The sequence below is a fragment of the Triticum urartu genome, chromosome 5 (genome assembly GCF_003073215.2).
Source record: "Triticum urartu cultivar G1812 chromosome 5, Tu2.1, whole genome shotgun sequence".
NCBI lineage: Eukaryota > Viridiplantae > Streptophyta > Magnoliopsida > Poales > Poaceae > Triticum > Triticum urartu.
In genome coordinates, this window is record NC_053026.1 from 314,540,027 (window position 1) to 314,555,210 (window position 15,184).

A 15,184-nucleotide genomic window follows, 5' to 3' on the forward strand; every position below is an offset into this window, starting at 1 on the left:
AATGTTTAGTGCAACAAGATAAACAAAATTAAGTTTTTGTATACTTTCAAGTTTAGAGCAGAATACACAATCTTCAGGTTTTCTCATATTTTGATTTTTTAGGTTATCTCTAGTAATGATTTTGTTATATGAGACGAGCCACAAAAATATGTGTATTATCGGTGGGACCTATTTCCACACAACATGAATATACACATGAGTAACACCCCTGAAATTGATAACAACATATATAAGACTAGTTTAATACATATTAGAATTCTCATATTCCCATATTACAGAGTCACTATCTCTAGTCAAAGAGATGTTCCAAGCTATGGCTTCAATCTCAAGCCAAATGTTTCATCATCTCAGCAGTAAAGATTCTCCTAAAAGAGAGCATTGATCTGCTCCCATCGCAAATTTTCCTAATGGGCTTACCATATTATCTACAAGTGCCATAATTATGCCAGTACTGAATAGACATGTGGGAGGATCCAAATCAAGTAGCTTTCCAAAACGTAATTTTATTTCCATCTCCTACCATCCACCTATAACCAAATTTCACAGCCCTAGTTGCCCATAGGACCCCTTTCCAAAAGTTGGAGGGCCCTAGAGGATCTTAGAAAGTATTAGAGTTTAGCTTATATTTAGTATCAACAATCTTCTTTCAGATCTTCCCTCTCCATGTATATATCTTTTAAACCAAGACTCTACAAGACAAATGGATCTTTCCCTGTAGCAACTAATTTCTAGTTGGTCAAATGGATCTTCCTATGCCCCTCAAATCATTCCGGGGGCAATTAGACATTTGAGTGTTTATGAGATCCACATCCCATTTGGGGAATTTAAATAAAGAGACTAGGTAAATAGGAATACTGGCTAGACATGTTGTGATTAGAGTGAACCTAGCAGCATAGGAATTAGTTTTCCCCTCCATCCAACTATTGTGCTCAAGGTCTTGTCTATTAGTGCTTGTAAATCACTCCTAGAAAGCTTATCATAATGTAAAGGTATCCCAAAATACTTAATTGGAAAAGCCCGAATAGGACGCACATTTTTTTTATAAAGGGTGAATTTTATTGGCTCAAAATGAAGCATCAAGAGGATAAAAATACAATGAGGACACGTTGTCTCTGCATAATTAGGATGCACATAGCCAACACTAACGCACACACATAAAAACATGCCAACAAATAGCAAAGTCATATAAGACCAAAACTATAAGCAAGCGAGAGAAAAACCAAAACGATCAAATCCACTATCAGCAAACTACACCAATGACCATATCCACACCAACAATCTCATGACACCACATAAATGAGGCTCTTCAACAACAACGCCTTCAGGAAGGGAGCAACGCTCGATCGCCACCGTTGCTGGATCCAACCACTCAAGGTCAGAATCGAGATTTTCACCCCGAAGAACTAGTTCAAGTGTATCCGAGCAATGCCTTTAAAAAGGTAACGACGTAAAAACGTCATCATTGTTAGGCATAACTAATTCAGGTCATGTAGGCTTTCACCCTGGAGCTCAAGACCGGGTGCTCGAGTAGCACCACCATCAAGTCACTCATGTGTTGTCGCCACTACTTTTTCGCAATCCCAGTAGCTACATGATGTGTGTAACCGTCGCCGCTGCGCACCAGCCGTCATCCATAGTTTGCAGCTCACCACCAAAGTCAACCACCGGATCTGTAGGGTGAAACCTCCACGAAGACCTTTCGGCGGCCACCGCATCCCAGCATGAGAGGGAGCCCATGTTGCCATCGCATCCACAAGGAGGCCGTGCTCGGGGCGAGATGACCTAGCCGTCAGCGAGGCCCAGCAAGTAGTGACGCGTCGGATCTGGGCATAGCAGCCGGCGACCACCGCATCCCAGCATGAGAGGGAGCCCATGTTGCCACCCAATCTACAACAGGAGAAGCGGAGAGTCCAACCGGTTCAAGAGGTGTATGGGCGGCGCCGCCAAAGGATGAACCCCGCGGGCGGCTGTTACCGGATATATCTCACTTTGACCCATATTCAGAGGGGTCATCTCACTTTTATCATAGTTTATTCCCATCCCTGTAAGTTGCTCAAAGCAGGTAAGGATCCATTTGAGATTAGTAGCTAACCCAGGGTCACTATCTACAAACATGATAGTATCATGAACATATTGCAAACCAACCACCCCTCCAAGGTGGATAGATAGGCATAGGCCTTTGAACATGTTGTCTACAATTTTGGGAAGCATCCTAGTGAGGACATCGACAACTATGTTGAACAGCCGGGGTGCAGAGAATCACCCTGCCTGAAGCCCTTACCATTAAGGAGGAACTCACTCTCTACATTGCTCAGTTTGACACATACAAAACCACTATGAGTGGTTTTCAAACCAAGTCCAACCATCTTTTGTTGAATCCTCTAAGCTGAAGAGGTTTGTTGAAACAAAAATCTACCTTATGAACAGCTTTGCTTTTCGTTTAAGCACTACTCATTTCTCAGATTTAACCAGGGAGTGAATGACTTCATGTGTTGTGACCACACTCAAGAATATATCTACCTTATATGAAGGCAAACTGGTTGTTAGATACAAATCTATTTAAGAATTTGAATCTATTGGTCAGAACTTCAGTAAAAATCTTTAAGACACAATTTTATTAAAAGGCTAATAGGCCTAAATTTCTTCATGGTTGTTGCAGCGGGTTCCTTGAGGATAGGTAACGAAATTTAGGTAGTACACTTTACCGTTTTGTTTCCTACACATAGTAGAGTACCACGGAGTGAAATGCCTTGACTAGTGATGGTAAGCTTGACGAGTCACTGGTGTGGTGGCTTGCATGCACAAGTCTAGCCAAGGATCCAATTTAAATCCCACACAGTAGCGCTAGGGTGCAGCAGTACGTACACCTCTAGTTCGTCCTTCCTTTAAGGCGTGGTGGGGCGGGGTCGGTTTCTATGATTCATGTGATGTCGTTGACAGAAAGAGAAAGCAAGCATTGCATGTAGATCGACTGGAGCTACAGAAAGTGAAAGTAAATCATCAGCGTCAGAGAGCTATAGAGTTAGACGATGGATAGCAAGTGAAAAGGAGCTCACTCCCCTTCATCGTCTCCCTCCTATATATACGGAGAGAGAGAGTGAGAGATCATCAGACAGTGTGCTGCCAGAAGCCAGCTGCAGGCACGAGTGAGAAACACGATCGAGCTGCCAAAAGGAGAAGGTGATCGGTCGATCATGGGGAGGCCGCCGTGCTGCGACAAGGTGGGCGTGAAGAAGGGGCCGTGGACGCCGGAGGAGGACATCATCCTGGTGTCCTACATCCAGGAGAACGGCCCGGGGAACTGGCGGGCGGTGCCCATCAACACCGGCCTCATGCGCTGCAGCAAGAGCTGCCGCCTCCGCTGGACCAACTACCTCCGCCCCGGCATCCGCCGCGGCAACTTCACCACGCACGAGGAAGGCATCATCGTCCACCTCCAGTCCCTCCTTGGCAACAGGTAACCAACTAGGCCGTCCAGCGATGACCGTCGAGGTTGGCCATGGCGGCCGCCCGTGCATGCATGGTGATATGCATGATCTAATAACAACTCTTCTTTGGGTTTGGGGGGAATGCAGATGGGCCGCGATCGCGTCTTACCTGCCACAGAGAACGGACAACGACATCAAGAACTACTGGAACACGCACCTCAAGAAGAAGCTCAAGAAGCAGCAGGCCATGGGCGCCATCTTCGCGCCGCCGCCGCCGCCCTCCAGCTCCGCCGAGACAGCCGCCAACCTCCCCGCTGCCGTCCATCTCGACAACCACCACCACCGATACCACCATGACGCGATCGCCGCCTCCAGCTCCACGGTCGACCACGGCTGCTACAGCAACCCGGAGGTCACCCAGCATACGACGATCACCATGCGCCGCTCGCCATTCGCCGACGTCGCCGCCGACTGCTCCTCGTCGTCCTACGCCTCCAGCATGGACAACATATCCAGGCTCCTCGGCGGTTTCATGAAGAGCTCCCCGCCCACCGCCACCGACGTCAAACCCAACATAGCCGTGGTCACCGACCCTTTCATGTCCTTCGACCGCATATCCGGCACCGGCGCCGAGCTGGCTTTCGTCCCCGGCGTTCAGCAGCTGCAGCAGCAGCCGGTGTTAATGGGGGGCATCAGCTATGATGACGAGGCCACCAGACAGCAGCAGCAGCAGCTCCATCATCAGCTGCCACTGTGTTCGATCGAGAAGTGGCTTCTCGACGAGGCGGCGGAGCAGGTCGCTGACCTCATGGAGCTCTCCGACGGTGGCTGCTCCTCCCTGCCATTGCTGTACTAGCTGGAAAAGGCAAACCAACGAACCAATGTCACTTTCCAGATACATAGTTAATCGTTTCTACAGTCAATTACATGCATACACATCCATATATGTATAATAGATAAGCTAAGTAATTTCTGTTAATTACATGTTCTAGCTAGCTTCTTGGAGATCGCTATGATGACACCATCAAGTTAACTAGAGAGAGAGAGAGAGAAAGAAGTTAATTAGAGAGACGTTTACTAATGGTGCATATTTACACTGGGATGGGATGATGAGAAGAAGGCCAGGTGGCCAGAAGGAACAAGACAGTAACAGGAATTCAATAACGGGCGCGACGTGATGTATGATCTGATCTGCAAGCATGATGCGACTAAGGGTTGTCATGTCTGTTCTTGAATGTAGTTTTTTGTGGGGGGGATTATTTTTGTTTCTGGGTTATAAGTACAAGCTAGCTGAAGTGTTTCAGCTTAGCTTACCCGGTGTTAAATTGTACGGAGTATGAACATAAGTTAGTGAAGCCTTCTGTTTTTGTCTTGATTCTAGTTGATTGATTCTGCAACGACTTGTACTTTTTCCTGGTCATGTACGGTGTGACATGAATGCTACCCAAACTTGTTAGTAGAAAAAAAGCTAGAGAGAGGGGGGGGGGTGGGGGGGGGGGGGATATGTCCCTGTCGGCAAGGCAGATGGTCCCTGATCACATTCACTGCAAAAGAAAATGATCACACTCGCTGCAAAAGAAGAAAACAACTCCCAGATTATAACAAAAAAATAATACTTCCTCCGTCCCACAGTATAAGATGTTTTTACAAGCTACGTTAACTTGCAAAAACGTCGTATATTACGGGACGGTGGGGGTAACACATAGCCTTTTCAGCCTGGATTATTTGGGGAAAAGATGAAGCATTTCTCAATGCATGGTTAGTTATTTAACTATCTGCTTCCAAAAGAAAACTACACGGATTTAAAAGCTATTAACCGAGCAAGTATCTTTCAGGAAAGATACCGATATATTTTGCACAAGAATTAACAATGATTGCTCCTGGCTAGTCATCAACGTCGCTTGAAATGCTCTGTTAGCTTGTAGTACATCAGGTAAAGCAACAGCCAGTACGGCAGAGCATGGTCATGAATATCCAGGAAAGAGATGATCAATTACATGATTAAGACATGGTCTGTGGGGTGTCCCTGGATCTCCGTTGTGCGTCCCTTCCGTGTCATGTGCACACCCTCCTCCACAGTAGTTACTCGCTAAACGCTACTACTTTGGCCACTAGTTTCTATCTTACATGTTGTGAAATGACTTCTGAAGACAAGTTTCTGCATATGATTATTAAATATTTATTCCGAATATTTTTTGTCAGATTTTCAAAAGTTTGATTTCATTTATGGAGCAACAACTTTTGACAAAATTAGAGGGAGTACAATGCGATGTAAAAAAAAATGCAAGTATCACACCTGCATTTGGATGCAGTCTTAGACCAGAGGGTGCACTTTTTTCGAGAACAGGCGCTTTTATTAAACTCAAAATGTATCGAAAAAAAGATCAGAGAGTGAAATGGCCTGGCTGAGTGATGAATTTTGCTTGTTCAAAGCCTAGCTAGACTGGGTAATCTCAACTAGTCAACTGCAGCACCCTCACGGCCTCACCTGACCCAGCTAGCCCGGTCCAGGCATCCAGCTATATCTTTCCCATCAGCTCAGGCTGGACCAGTATCGAACTATCAGCAGGACCAAGCAAAGACTTTTCCTGGCCCAAGCAGGGATGCAAAAACAGGCGAAAACCAGTGGGTATACCGGTTTCACCTGTTTAGGGACATTTTTAATGATTGGGCAGTATGCTGTTCAGTAACTGTGAATTTGTGATGAGAACAGATGGTTACAGACGCTCTTATAATCCAGTTTTTTTAAAGGCTGTTTGGATTAGAGATATTTCTCTAGAGTTTTGGTAATTAGTCCAGATTTGAACTACTCCATACTGAAACTCCAGAAAATAGAACCTACATACAATCACCTACTCTAAGGTTACAACAGAAGGGAGAAACCAAATTTTATGTCCAGTCAAACCCCATGACAAGAACAGCTCCTAACATGGGAGTTCTTGAGCGGTTCAGCCAATGGTAGTCAAACTCCATGACAAGCACAGCTCCTAACATGGAGTTCGCGAGCAGTTGAGCCAATGGTAGTGAAGCTCCATGACAAGCACAGCTCCTAACATGGAGTTCTTGAGCGGCTCAGCCAATGGCGGGAGCGTTAATCTCGTGTTTTTGCAAAGAAAAGAAGCATCATCACTGTCATCATCAGCCATGTCAATTTAGACAGAGCACGCTGCAGTGATTTTCAGCAACGACTGACTCGGGGTATACACATCTCAATCTCGACGTAGCCGTCGCATTACAGGCAAAGGTGGCCCAGGGCAGGGCAGGGCAGTGCACGATATGTCGCACGTGTAACGCAAGCCCAATGGAGTGTGCCAGGGCAACCAACAGAGCAGGTGGCAATTAATTAGGAAAGAATGGAAGATCTGTTTGTGTTACCTGGGCGGAGTACATGGACGACCTCCTCCATCGAGTCATTGACCATCAGCAGAAACTTCTTGCAGCAACACAGTAACCACGAGAGTGTCCCCGAGCAACCACTCCCTCTGCTTTTCACAATGTTTGTCCCGCACACATACCTAGCAACAGCAGTAAAAATGGTGTTCAGTTCTCAAACTGGAAGTAAAACAGCTCCAAAACGGAGAGGGAAGAATTTCTGAAGAACTTGATCATGTGCAGATCACTGTGAGCAGTCACCACTATCCACCAATATACTGCTTTTATTCTGTCATTCCAAAAAACACTGAAGTCTTTGTTCAGAGCCATACCTTTTAATGCCCCAGAAACTCACTCTGCAGTCTGTACCTACACCGTCAATTGACAGACATCAGTCGCCATCTTTGGTCTATCAACATAAAGGCCCGGACTGGGAGTTGAACCCTGTTTATCCCCAACTGGACCCTAACAGATGGCCTCAGGAGGAAGGATACAAGGCCCTTGAAAGTGATTCGTATAATTGTGAAGGATAATGTCACCATCAAGTATTCAATTGGCTCTTTACTAGATATAGGTGATATAACAAGAAAGATACAAAGACCCAAACATTGTTGTGCATGGACCTTTGACTTGAACAGAACTGCAGGCAACTTAATAGTAAAACTTTCCAGTCCAATTCGGAAAAAACTATCTTTAATTTAATTTACACTGTACTGAAAGCTTGCATGAGGTGGCTAGACTCATTTTGTGTTTTTTCCCACTAATTCCAGTTTATTTTGTCAAGGACAAGTTATGTTTTTATAAGGTGAAAAATCAATACTATACATGCATAGTTATTCAAGAAATTACAACCATCTGGCCCCTAATTACACAAGAAACTACTATGTCTACAAGGCCATGAGGTGAGATCCAAATATCCCCATCAGTGTAATAATCACCAATTAGTGTAGTTGCTACATGGTGGGCCTGGTATTGCCTCAATTTAGGGAAATCTATACGGAGGAAACATTGCACATACACCTGACACTTGATGACTTAATTAGACTAATACCTGCAGAGAATAAAATTGTAAAAAAAAATATCAACCGTTACAAATCATTCATTCTGCGAGACCAGATTAGTTTGACCTAGTGGAATCATCATTTGAATGCTTAAAACAGTTCCAAACTAATTAACCTATGATTAAACGTGAAATGGCTTGGAGAACTGGAAAAAATATCCTGTTATTCAAAGAACTCCGGCTCCAACTAAACTTGTGCTTGTGCAAAACACAAATACTTTTCTTTTAAATGGATGCATCCAAAGATACAGATCAGGGTGCCAAAAGGGGGCAAGATCAAGCACATGGACCAACTAAGACGAATCATGCCAAACAAGACTACTCTAAAACAAAATACAGATGCAGTTGCTGATACAAATGAAAAGAGCATGGGATACAGATGACAAGAGAACAGCCTGCAGTGTTTTAGGTCGAAAGGTTGTCTCAACAAGGACACCCTTGGGTAGTGCTTTAACTTCCTCATATCTTAGCTCACATGAAAGTACTAGTCTTCCACATAATCATCACAAAGAGTTAGTAGCTTACCTCCCAACTACTAACCAAAGCAGCACTGAAAGGACCACCTCAGCCATCCAATTCTTTTACTTTGTAGCAAGAGCATCACAGACGAACTGCTTCCAGTTGAATCCTTAATAATCATACTAATACCACCTTACTGTTATGACTTATGAGACGTGTTATAGATGCCCTACGTTTCAGTAAATGTAATCAAGCTCAACGTACATCCATGAAGTGCAAAGGGCTCCACATGCCAGTGCATTTAGATAATTCACCTACCCGATGGAACTAGCAAATCTGCAAAATTACAGTAAGCAACCCTTGTGTCTGGAGTTGCAGGATCTCGTGTGTACAAGAAACGACAAAAGTGAAAAATATATGCAAGTTGAAGATAACCATAAAGATCCTTTAAAAAGGAAGATAGATACAAATGGAATCTGCAACCGCTATGATAGGCATGTATGCATTTCAAGACTACTAACCAAACTAATGAATATGCAGAAGAACATATGGCACACTTGCTTCTTAGTAGTTACTAGTTAGGATCAGCATTTAGCTCAAAAAGGCATTACAATTTGCAGAAAAATTGCGGCTTTCTGTTAACCTACTAATAATGCATTTGCTTCAGTCATTACATGTTCATTGTAAAATTTTCACCTACATATTGTTCCCAGTAAAGGATGCTTCTATTTTAAAAATGTAATTAGGTAACTCAGCAAGAATATGTTTAAACAACAAATTAAAATAAAATAATATCATCCTCATAATCTTATTTTATTTGTCACGTCGTAGGCACATACACGTCTATTGTAGACAATTTTGTAACCACCTACTCAATGCAGATTTTCCCCACCAGCACACTATCGATAGCCTTGATATGGCGTTTAAGAGGCTATGAAACATGCCACATTGCCTGCTATCTGTTCCAGCTAACGTGTCAAGGTCCTACGTCATAGCAAAGAACTAGACTAAGATATCGATCCACTTGCCACAAACTAGAGTGCAAATTCAAGCTAAAAAAGTAGCACTATCAGCCCGTTGGAAACATTAATATGAATTCATCAATAGACCCATCAGTTGATTGTATGTTTTGAGAAATAAGAAGTCTGGGATGTGTGGCTATCATCTCCAGTTATGATGAGTCTCAAAAGCTGTCACGAAGCAGTAGTAACATCAGTTCCCACTTCCCAGACTTCTCTATGAGGTTAAGGATAAGTCAATATTCCTTTGATTTACAAGAATTGTAGCCAGTGCAAACCAAAACTGGTTATTCTCCACGCCCTTCTCTCAAAAAAGCACAACTTGCTTGTCTGGAAACCTTCAGCACATTAACCTTTCAAGAACTGGACAAGCGATCTCAGAATGCCATCGGCTTGAATTGAAATTAGTTTTAAATGAACAAATGATAGAGTGTGCCTAGGGATTGAACAGATGTTAAGATCATTTTTGCATCTCACGGTGAAAAGAGGGGAAATGGAAACATCAGCACAAAGAGAGTAATGTAAAAATTAGTAACTCGAGAATTGTTTTTCACCAACATAAGCAAAGTTAGTGCCATAAATGTCCTAACTGATTGGTTTGATTGTTGATTGATTCATTTATCAAGAAAGATAGAGTTGGCTTCTGTTGTAGACTACCAGCCAATGGACAACTCCATTACGACTTCTGACGTATGATTTTAAGTTACAACCATTGCACTCTGAAAGCCAAGAGGAAGTTGTTTTATGCTCAACCTAGTTGCTCTTCCAAGTTAACCATCAATTTGTATTTCTATACATCGAGAAATCAAGGTAAATACTTGATGAGGTACTACATTTCCCTCCAGAAAAAGGAAATGAGGTACAGTTGCAGTATGGGCTAACATTGCAATGCCAGTGTGATCATGACTTATTTGCAGCATTATGTAACCTGTCAATCAAAATTTAAAAGGGTAGCATCACACCAATAACTATTCCAGTTGCAAGGAATTGGGATGGGTCCACCAGTTGATTGCAATTCCATAAAACTGATAAAAGTATCAAGTTGCACAATGAATTGTGCAGTTCAGTGATTGAGAACGACCAGCTTAACCTGAAGAAGCCCAGCATGTCAAACAACACAAAAAACCATAGGTAGCCTGCAACATGTGGATATATTTTGTTGAAACAGACTTCTCTGATTGAAACTAAGTAGCACAGACGGTACAAAGCTCCCTTCAAGATGTGGTCTAAGACTGCTCACCGTTTCCAATCAGATGGACACCATCTGATATACTGATAGCAACCCAGGGTAACAGTGCACAGTACATCGTTTGATGTCTTTGTCAGTCAAGACTTCAACTCTCCATATGTGGCATGTGTACTCATCAAACTTAGCTAAGCGGTTGCAACATCCATCAACCTTCATCAAGACTCAGTTTCACACCTAGAACAGGAAAATGCGGAGAGAAAATTCTTGGGAGGGGGCATTTTTGTGCAAAGAAAACTGTAAATAGAAGCCTAAAATTCACGTAACAATATACTGCTGTGTAAAATTTATGATACCGTTGTGTACAGATGATTGGGAAGAAATGTGCAGTGATTGATTTGAGAAGAACTGTGCAGTGATGGTTTGGATGAAATATTTCGCTTCTAACAAACCAAGACGGAGCAGCTGTGTGGAAAGAAGACGAACTTACATTGAACTATGGGGGATAGAGAAACGTGGGCCTGTTTATCAGGTTTGCAATCCTGCTCAGTGAATTGGCCCACGAGTGATACAATCTTCCACGGCCCACCATGACTGCATTCTACAACGCGTCAACGGTATCCTCAAGGAATTCTATCTCAACTATGGTGGGGACTGTATGTAGAACTGCCAAAGTGTAAAGTAGCAGAACCTACCTGCCCAAGGAATGTAGTACAAATGATTCCTTAGGAAAAAAATCCTATAGGATTCAATCCTACGAATAAAACAACCAATATAGGAAAAGTGCTAAGGATTCTAATCCTCCAAAAATCCTATGCAATTCCTTTGAATGAAAGGAGCACCGGGGAGGTGTCCCTAAACTGGCCACTATGATCTGGACAAGAAAAGGTGGGACAGGAACAGAGGAATAGCAGTGACTAGTCCTGATGATCTACCACAAACAAATGTCAAGCATAGAACTACAGAATGATCATAGATAGCATCGGTTGGATCTTTGCACGGACAGTGTCCTTATACTAACTTGATAGATGAAAGATCACTGACAAACACCATGTGTTGACATCTCGGCACACTCATCAAATATCTATGAGTCTGTCTGGTTCAAGATAAAACCATGATTTTCTGACAACACGCTAAGGATTTCTATCAACAGTATGCGAGCACATGAATGAATCAAATCACTGTAACAATATCGCAAATCAGCCAACAGGGCCTCTGAGTCACACAAATTGCAAGTTAGATGTCTCATAAAGTACCCTATGACACTTGTTCTTTCAGAGTTCAGACTAATTACATGTTCAGAACATTTGGGCAGAAAAATGACAGTTCATCCATAGCCCTGTGAACGACATGATAAATTGGCCCTCTGTAACAGAAGTCCTGTTCAAAATTGCTTGCTCTCATTGTAAGAATGGTATGAAACTTTGTAAGAATGATTTCAAGTAGCTAAGCTAAAAATTGTTTACAAACATCAATTCTGTCAGGTAAAGAATGGCAACATAGAGTAGAGTAACGCGTGTTTGTTTGCACACTAAAAACTTGACACAACTTTATTGATACAGAAACAAATACAACATTATCCTACAATAAAGCTGCATGCTTATGCAAGTACAGATACAAACATCCATTCTATCAGGTAGAGAAACCAGTAAGCAAGTGTACCTTGCCCCTTGTATGTCAGAATCAGGTTGACATCTGAATCTGCTGGATTATCCTTTGCTAATGGGGCAGTTGGAGAGTGGAACAAACTCTCCTCTATCACTAAAAACATGATCGCCAAGCAACTCAGATGTTGCAGATTACATTGTTTGTCAGGCTGCTATTTGTAATTTGGTGAAAATATCAGGTGGACAACATGGCATGCACCACCATCCTCAACCAGTCAACCTCCTTTATTTAGAGAGAACAGGCCTCAGGTTTCCCATCTTGGGAATGAAAGAATCATCAGCATGGGGCGAGCATGGCATCAAAGCTTCTCTGTTAACCGAATCATGAAAGAACTGACAGCAACAACATCAAGAACAATCCATGATGACTCAAACATGTCATGGAAATAATCAGCACCAATCTCCTCTGCCGCTGACCTAAATGCATTACCGAACGCGTTCCCCTGAACTGCCCCGAGCCTTGGCTTCCCACATACACCAATGACCAACACCTTCTCAGGCTCCCTTGCTAGGCAGGCACAGATTAGCGGCTTCATCCTTGCACCCCTCTCCTTCAGTGCATCCATCAGGAAGAAACAGAACTTGGTAAGTGCCTGCGGGTGGCACAGCTTAGCAGTGTCCACTGGATCATCAAGCTTCACCCACCGGAACTTCTTTGCACTCCGTATGAATCCACTCTTGGTGATGGCTGAGCTTCCCTGCCTCAGTATCGCCATCTGTATCTCAATTGCAGATTGCATTCCTTTTCGCAGCTGATCCACATTGCTCAACGACAACGCAGAGTATGCAACCCAAAATTGCTCAGCAGCACAACACTCCTTTGAGTCCTTGGACTCAGCATTCAGGGATTCAAGCAAAGCTGTGACGCCATACACAACATCCGCAGCAGATACCTTGGATCTGTAACCGTGAACCCTCAGGAAGCTCCGGTAGTAGAACTCAGTGAGCCCATACTCAGGCAGGAACCGATCAAATTCATCGCGCATCTTGCGCTTGACCTCCATGCTCATGTACTGGAACCTCTTCTGGCAGTCGGCGAGCGGGAACCCCATCCTCGCCAGGAGCAGCTTCAGCTTCTTCAGCCCGTTGTCACTCCAGGTCTTGAGCTTGGTGGCGACATATGAGGAGCAGAGCATGGAGTCGAACAAACTCCACTCCCGCAGCAGCATCAGCCTTGGCTCGTCCTCATAGGCGATGCGGGAGGCCTCCGGCGCCCGGATCTTGGTTCCATCCTTCAGCGTGACCACCGACCCGAGGCCGGACGGGTCGAGGTTGCCGGATCCGTTGATGTGCTGCTCGAGCTCCATGACGGCGGCCTGGTAGCGCTCGTTGGTGATGCGCTCGTGGACGAACTGGTCGGTGAGGGAGACGCAGGCGAGCCAGAGGAGCTCGTTGGTGTTCCTGCGGAGCGTGTGGGCGAGCTCGTACATGAGGCACCCCGACGGCTTCCCGTGGAAGGTGCCGAGGCGGTAGTACTCCCTCCGCAGCTTGCCGAACAGCCTCTCTGGGTCGCCGTCCGCCTCCCCGTCGTCCGAGAGCCGCCGCCTCTTCCTCCTCCCTCCCTCGGCATCGGAATCGGAGTCGGAGGCGTCAGAGTCCTCGTCCTCCTCCGAAACACGGAGGTGCTCGTCGGCGTCCCCGTCGGCGGTGAGGTCGGAGGCGTTGGCGAGGGAGGAAACGTCGAAATCATAGGAGAGATCGGCGGTGTGCTCGTCGTCGGTGGTGAAGAGCACGACGACGCGGTCGTTGGCCGCGGCGAGGTTGTGGAGGTGGACGGGGCGGTGGGAGTCGACGACGAACGCGGTGGAGGCGGGGGGCAGGATGCCGCGGAGGTCGCGGTGCGCGCCCCAGTTGATGAGTAGCAGGCAGAGCGGCTGTGACGCGGAGAAGGAGGCGAGGAGGGTGGCGGCGGCGGCGGCGGAGGCGACGGGGTAGATGGAGAAGCGGATGGAGTCGGCGGAGAGGACGTGCGCGAGCGCCTTGAGCGCGCAGAGGGAGTCGGCGTCGGCGGCGGAAGGGAGGATCAGGAGCGGGGAGGAGGCGGCCGCCGCGGCCGCGGCGGCGGCGGCGCGGAGGCGGGCGTAGAAGGAGTCGGCGCGGAGCTCCCGCACCATTGGCGCATCAACGGGGGAGATCGAGATCGAGAATTTTCGGTGGAGAAGGGGCGGGGGAGAGGAATGCTGGAGATCTGGGAATGGAGTTTGGATTGGGGGCGCTTTGTGGGAGCGGCGAGCGCGGGAGGATTTCGGAATTTTGGTTTTGGGAGGGAACGGCTCGCGTCTTTCGGTTTTCGAACTCCAAATTTTCGGCTTTTGGGGATAGGAATCGCGTTCCGGCTCGTCACTGGAGCAGGGTCGCTTGTGCCGCCCCGATGTTTCATTGGATGACACGCGGGACCACATTCCGGTGGGCGGGCTTGTCATAGGGGAGAAACATTCCGGTGGGTTGTTCACTGATGCGTAATAGTCACTACTGCTGGTAGATAGCTGGGCTGGCTCTGACCTAATTGCGAGGCCGCATGGGCTCAGGTCCAGCATCTATCTGTTCGACTTTTATGGGCTCAGGTCTAGCGTATGATTGTGAGACCGCATATACCCCAAAAAAAAAACCTATAAGATCAAAAAAAAAAGGAAAATGCTATTGTCCGCCGCCTCCTATGTCCAACATGTGTCCTTGTCCTCTTATCCTTTCCTTACGTATTCTCCATCTCCTTACGCCCGCTCGCAGCCATGGCTGCTGCTCGAGCACGCACGCCCGAGCTCTGCTCCAGTCACCATCAGCCTTGTTGCGCCGCTCTAGACTCCGCTCTCGCCCTCCGTCGTTGCTCCAATCAGGATGCTTTTTTATACTTTTCGCAACAACGGCTTTGTTGCAAAAGTCCTCCCGCAACAATGACTTTGTTGCATAAATTTCTTGATTCACACAGCAAACGACATCATCTTTTCGGTGAAAAAAATTCTGCAACATTATTCATGTTGCAAAAATCCTCCCAC

At 45.6% G+C, this 15,184-nt stretch overlaps 2 protein-coding genes across 2 annotated transcripts; one reads left to right on the plus strand and one right to left on the minus strand.

The window, feature by feature from the left end:
- The first annotated feature begins 3,087 nt into the window (after positions 1-3,087).
- LOC125555941 (transcription factor MYB60-like) lies at positions 3,088-4,426 on the plus strand. The gene is made up of 2 exons (XM_048718747.1): positions 3,088-3,457; positions 3,576-4,426. Exons 1-2 carry the CDS (start codon positions 3,195-3,197, stop codon positions 4,282-4,284), a joined length of 972 nt encoding a protein of 323 aa, XP_048574704.1. The 5' UTR covers positions 3,088-3,194; the 3' UTR covers positions 4,285-4,426.
- A 7,621-nt stretch (positions 4,427-12,047) lies between these two features.
- On the minus strand, positions 12,048-14,458 carry LOC125508768 (cell division control protein 45 homolog). The gene has a single exon (XM_048673561.1). It carries the CDS (start codon positions 14,303-14,305, stop codon positions 12,491-12,493), a length of 1,815 nt encoding a protein of 604 aa, XP_048529518.1. The 5' UTR covers positions 14,306-14,458; the 3' UTR covers positions 12,048-12,490.
- Between the last annotated feature and the right edge of the window lie 726 nt (positions 14,459-15,184).

Coding starts and splice junctions, on each gene's coding strand:
- LOC125508768 (XM_048673561.1), bottom strand. CDS start 14,305: ATGGTGCGGGAGCTCCGCGCCGACTCCTTCTACGCCCGCCTCCGCGCC.
- LOC125555941 (XM_048718747.1), top strand. CDS start 3,195: ATGGGGAGGCCGCCGTGCTGCGACAAGGTGGGCGTGAAGAAGGGGCCG. Junction 3,458..3,575: donor CAGTCCCTCCTTGGCAACAG/GTAACCAACTAG, acceptor GGGGGAATGCAG/ATGGGCCGCGATCGCGTCTT.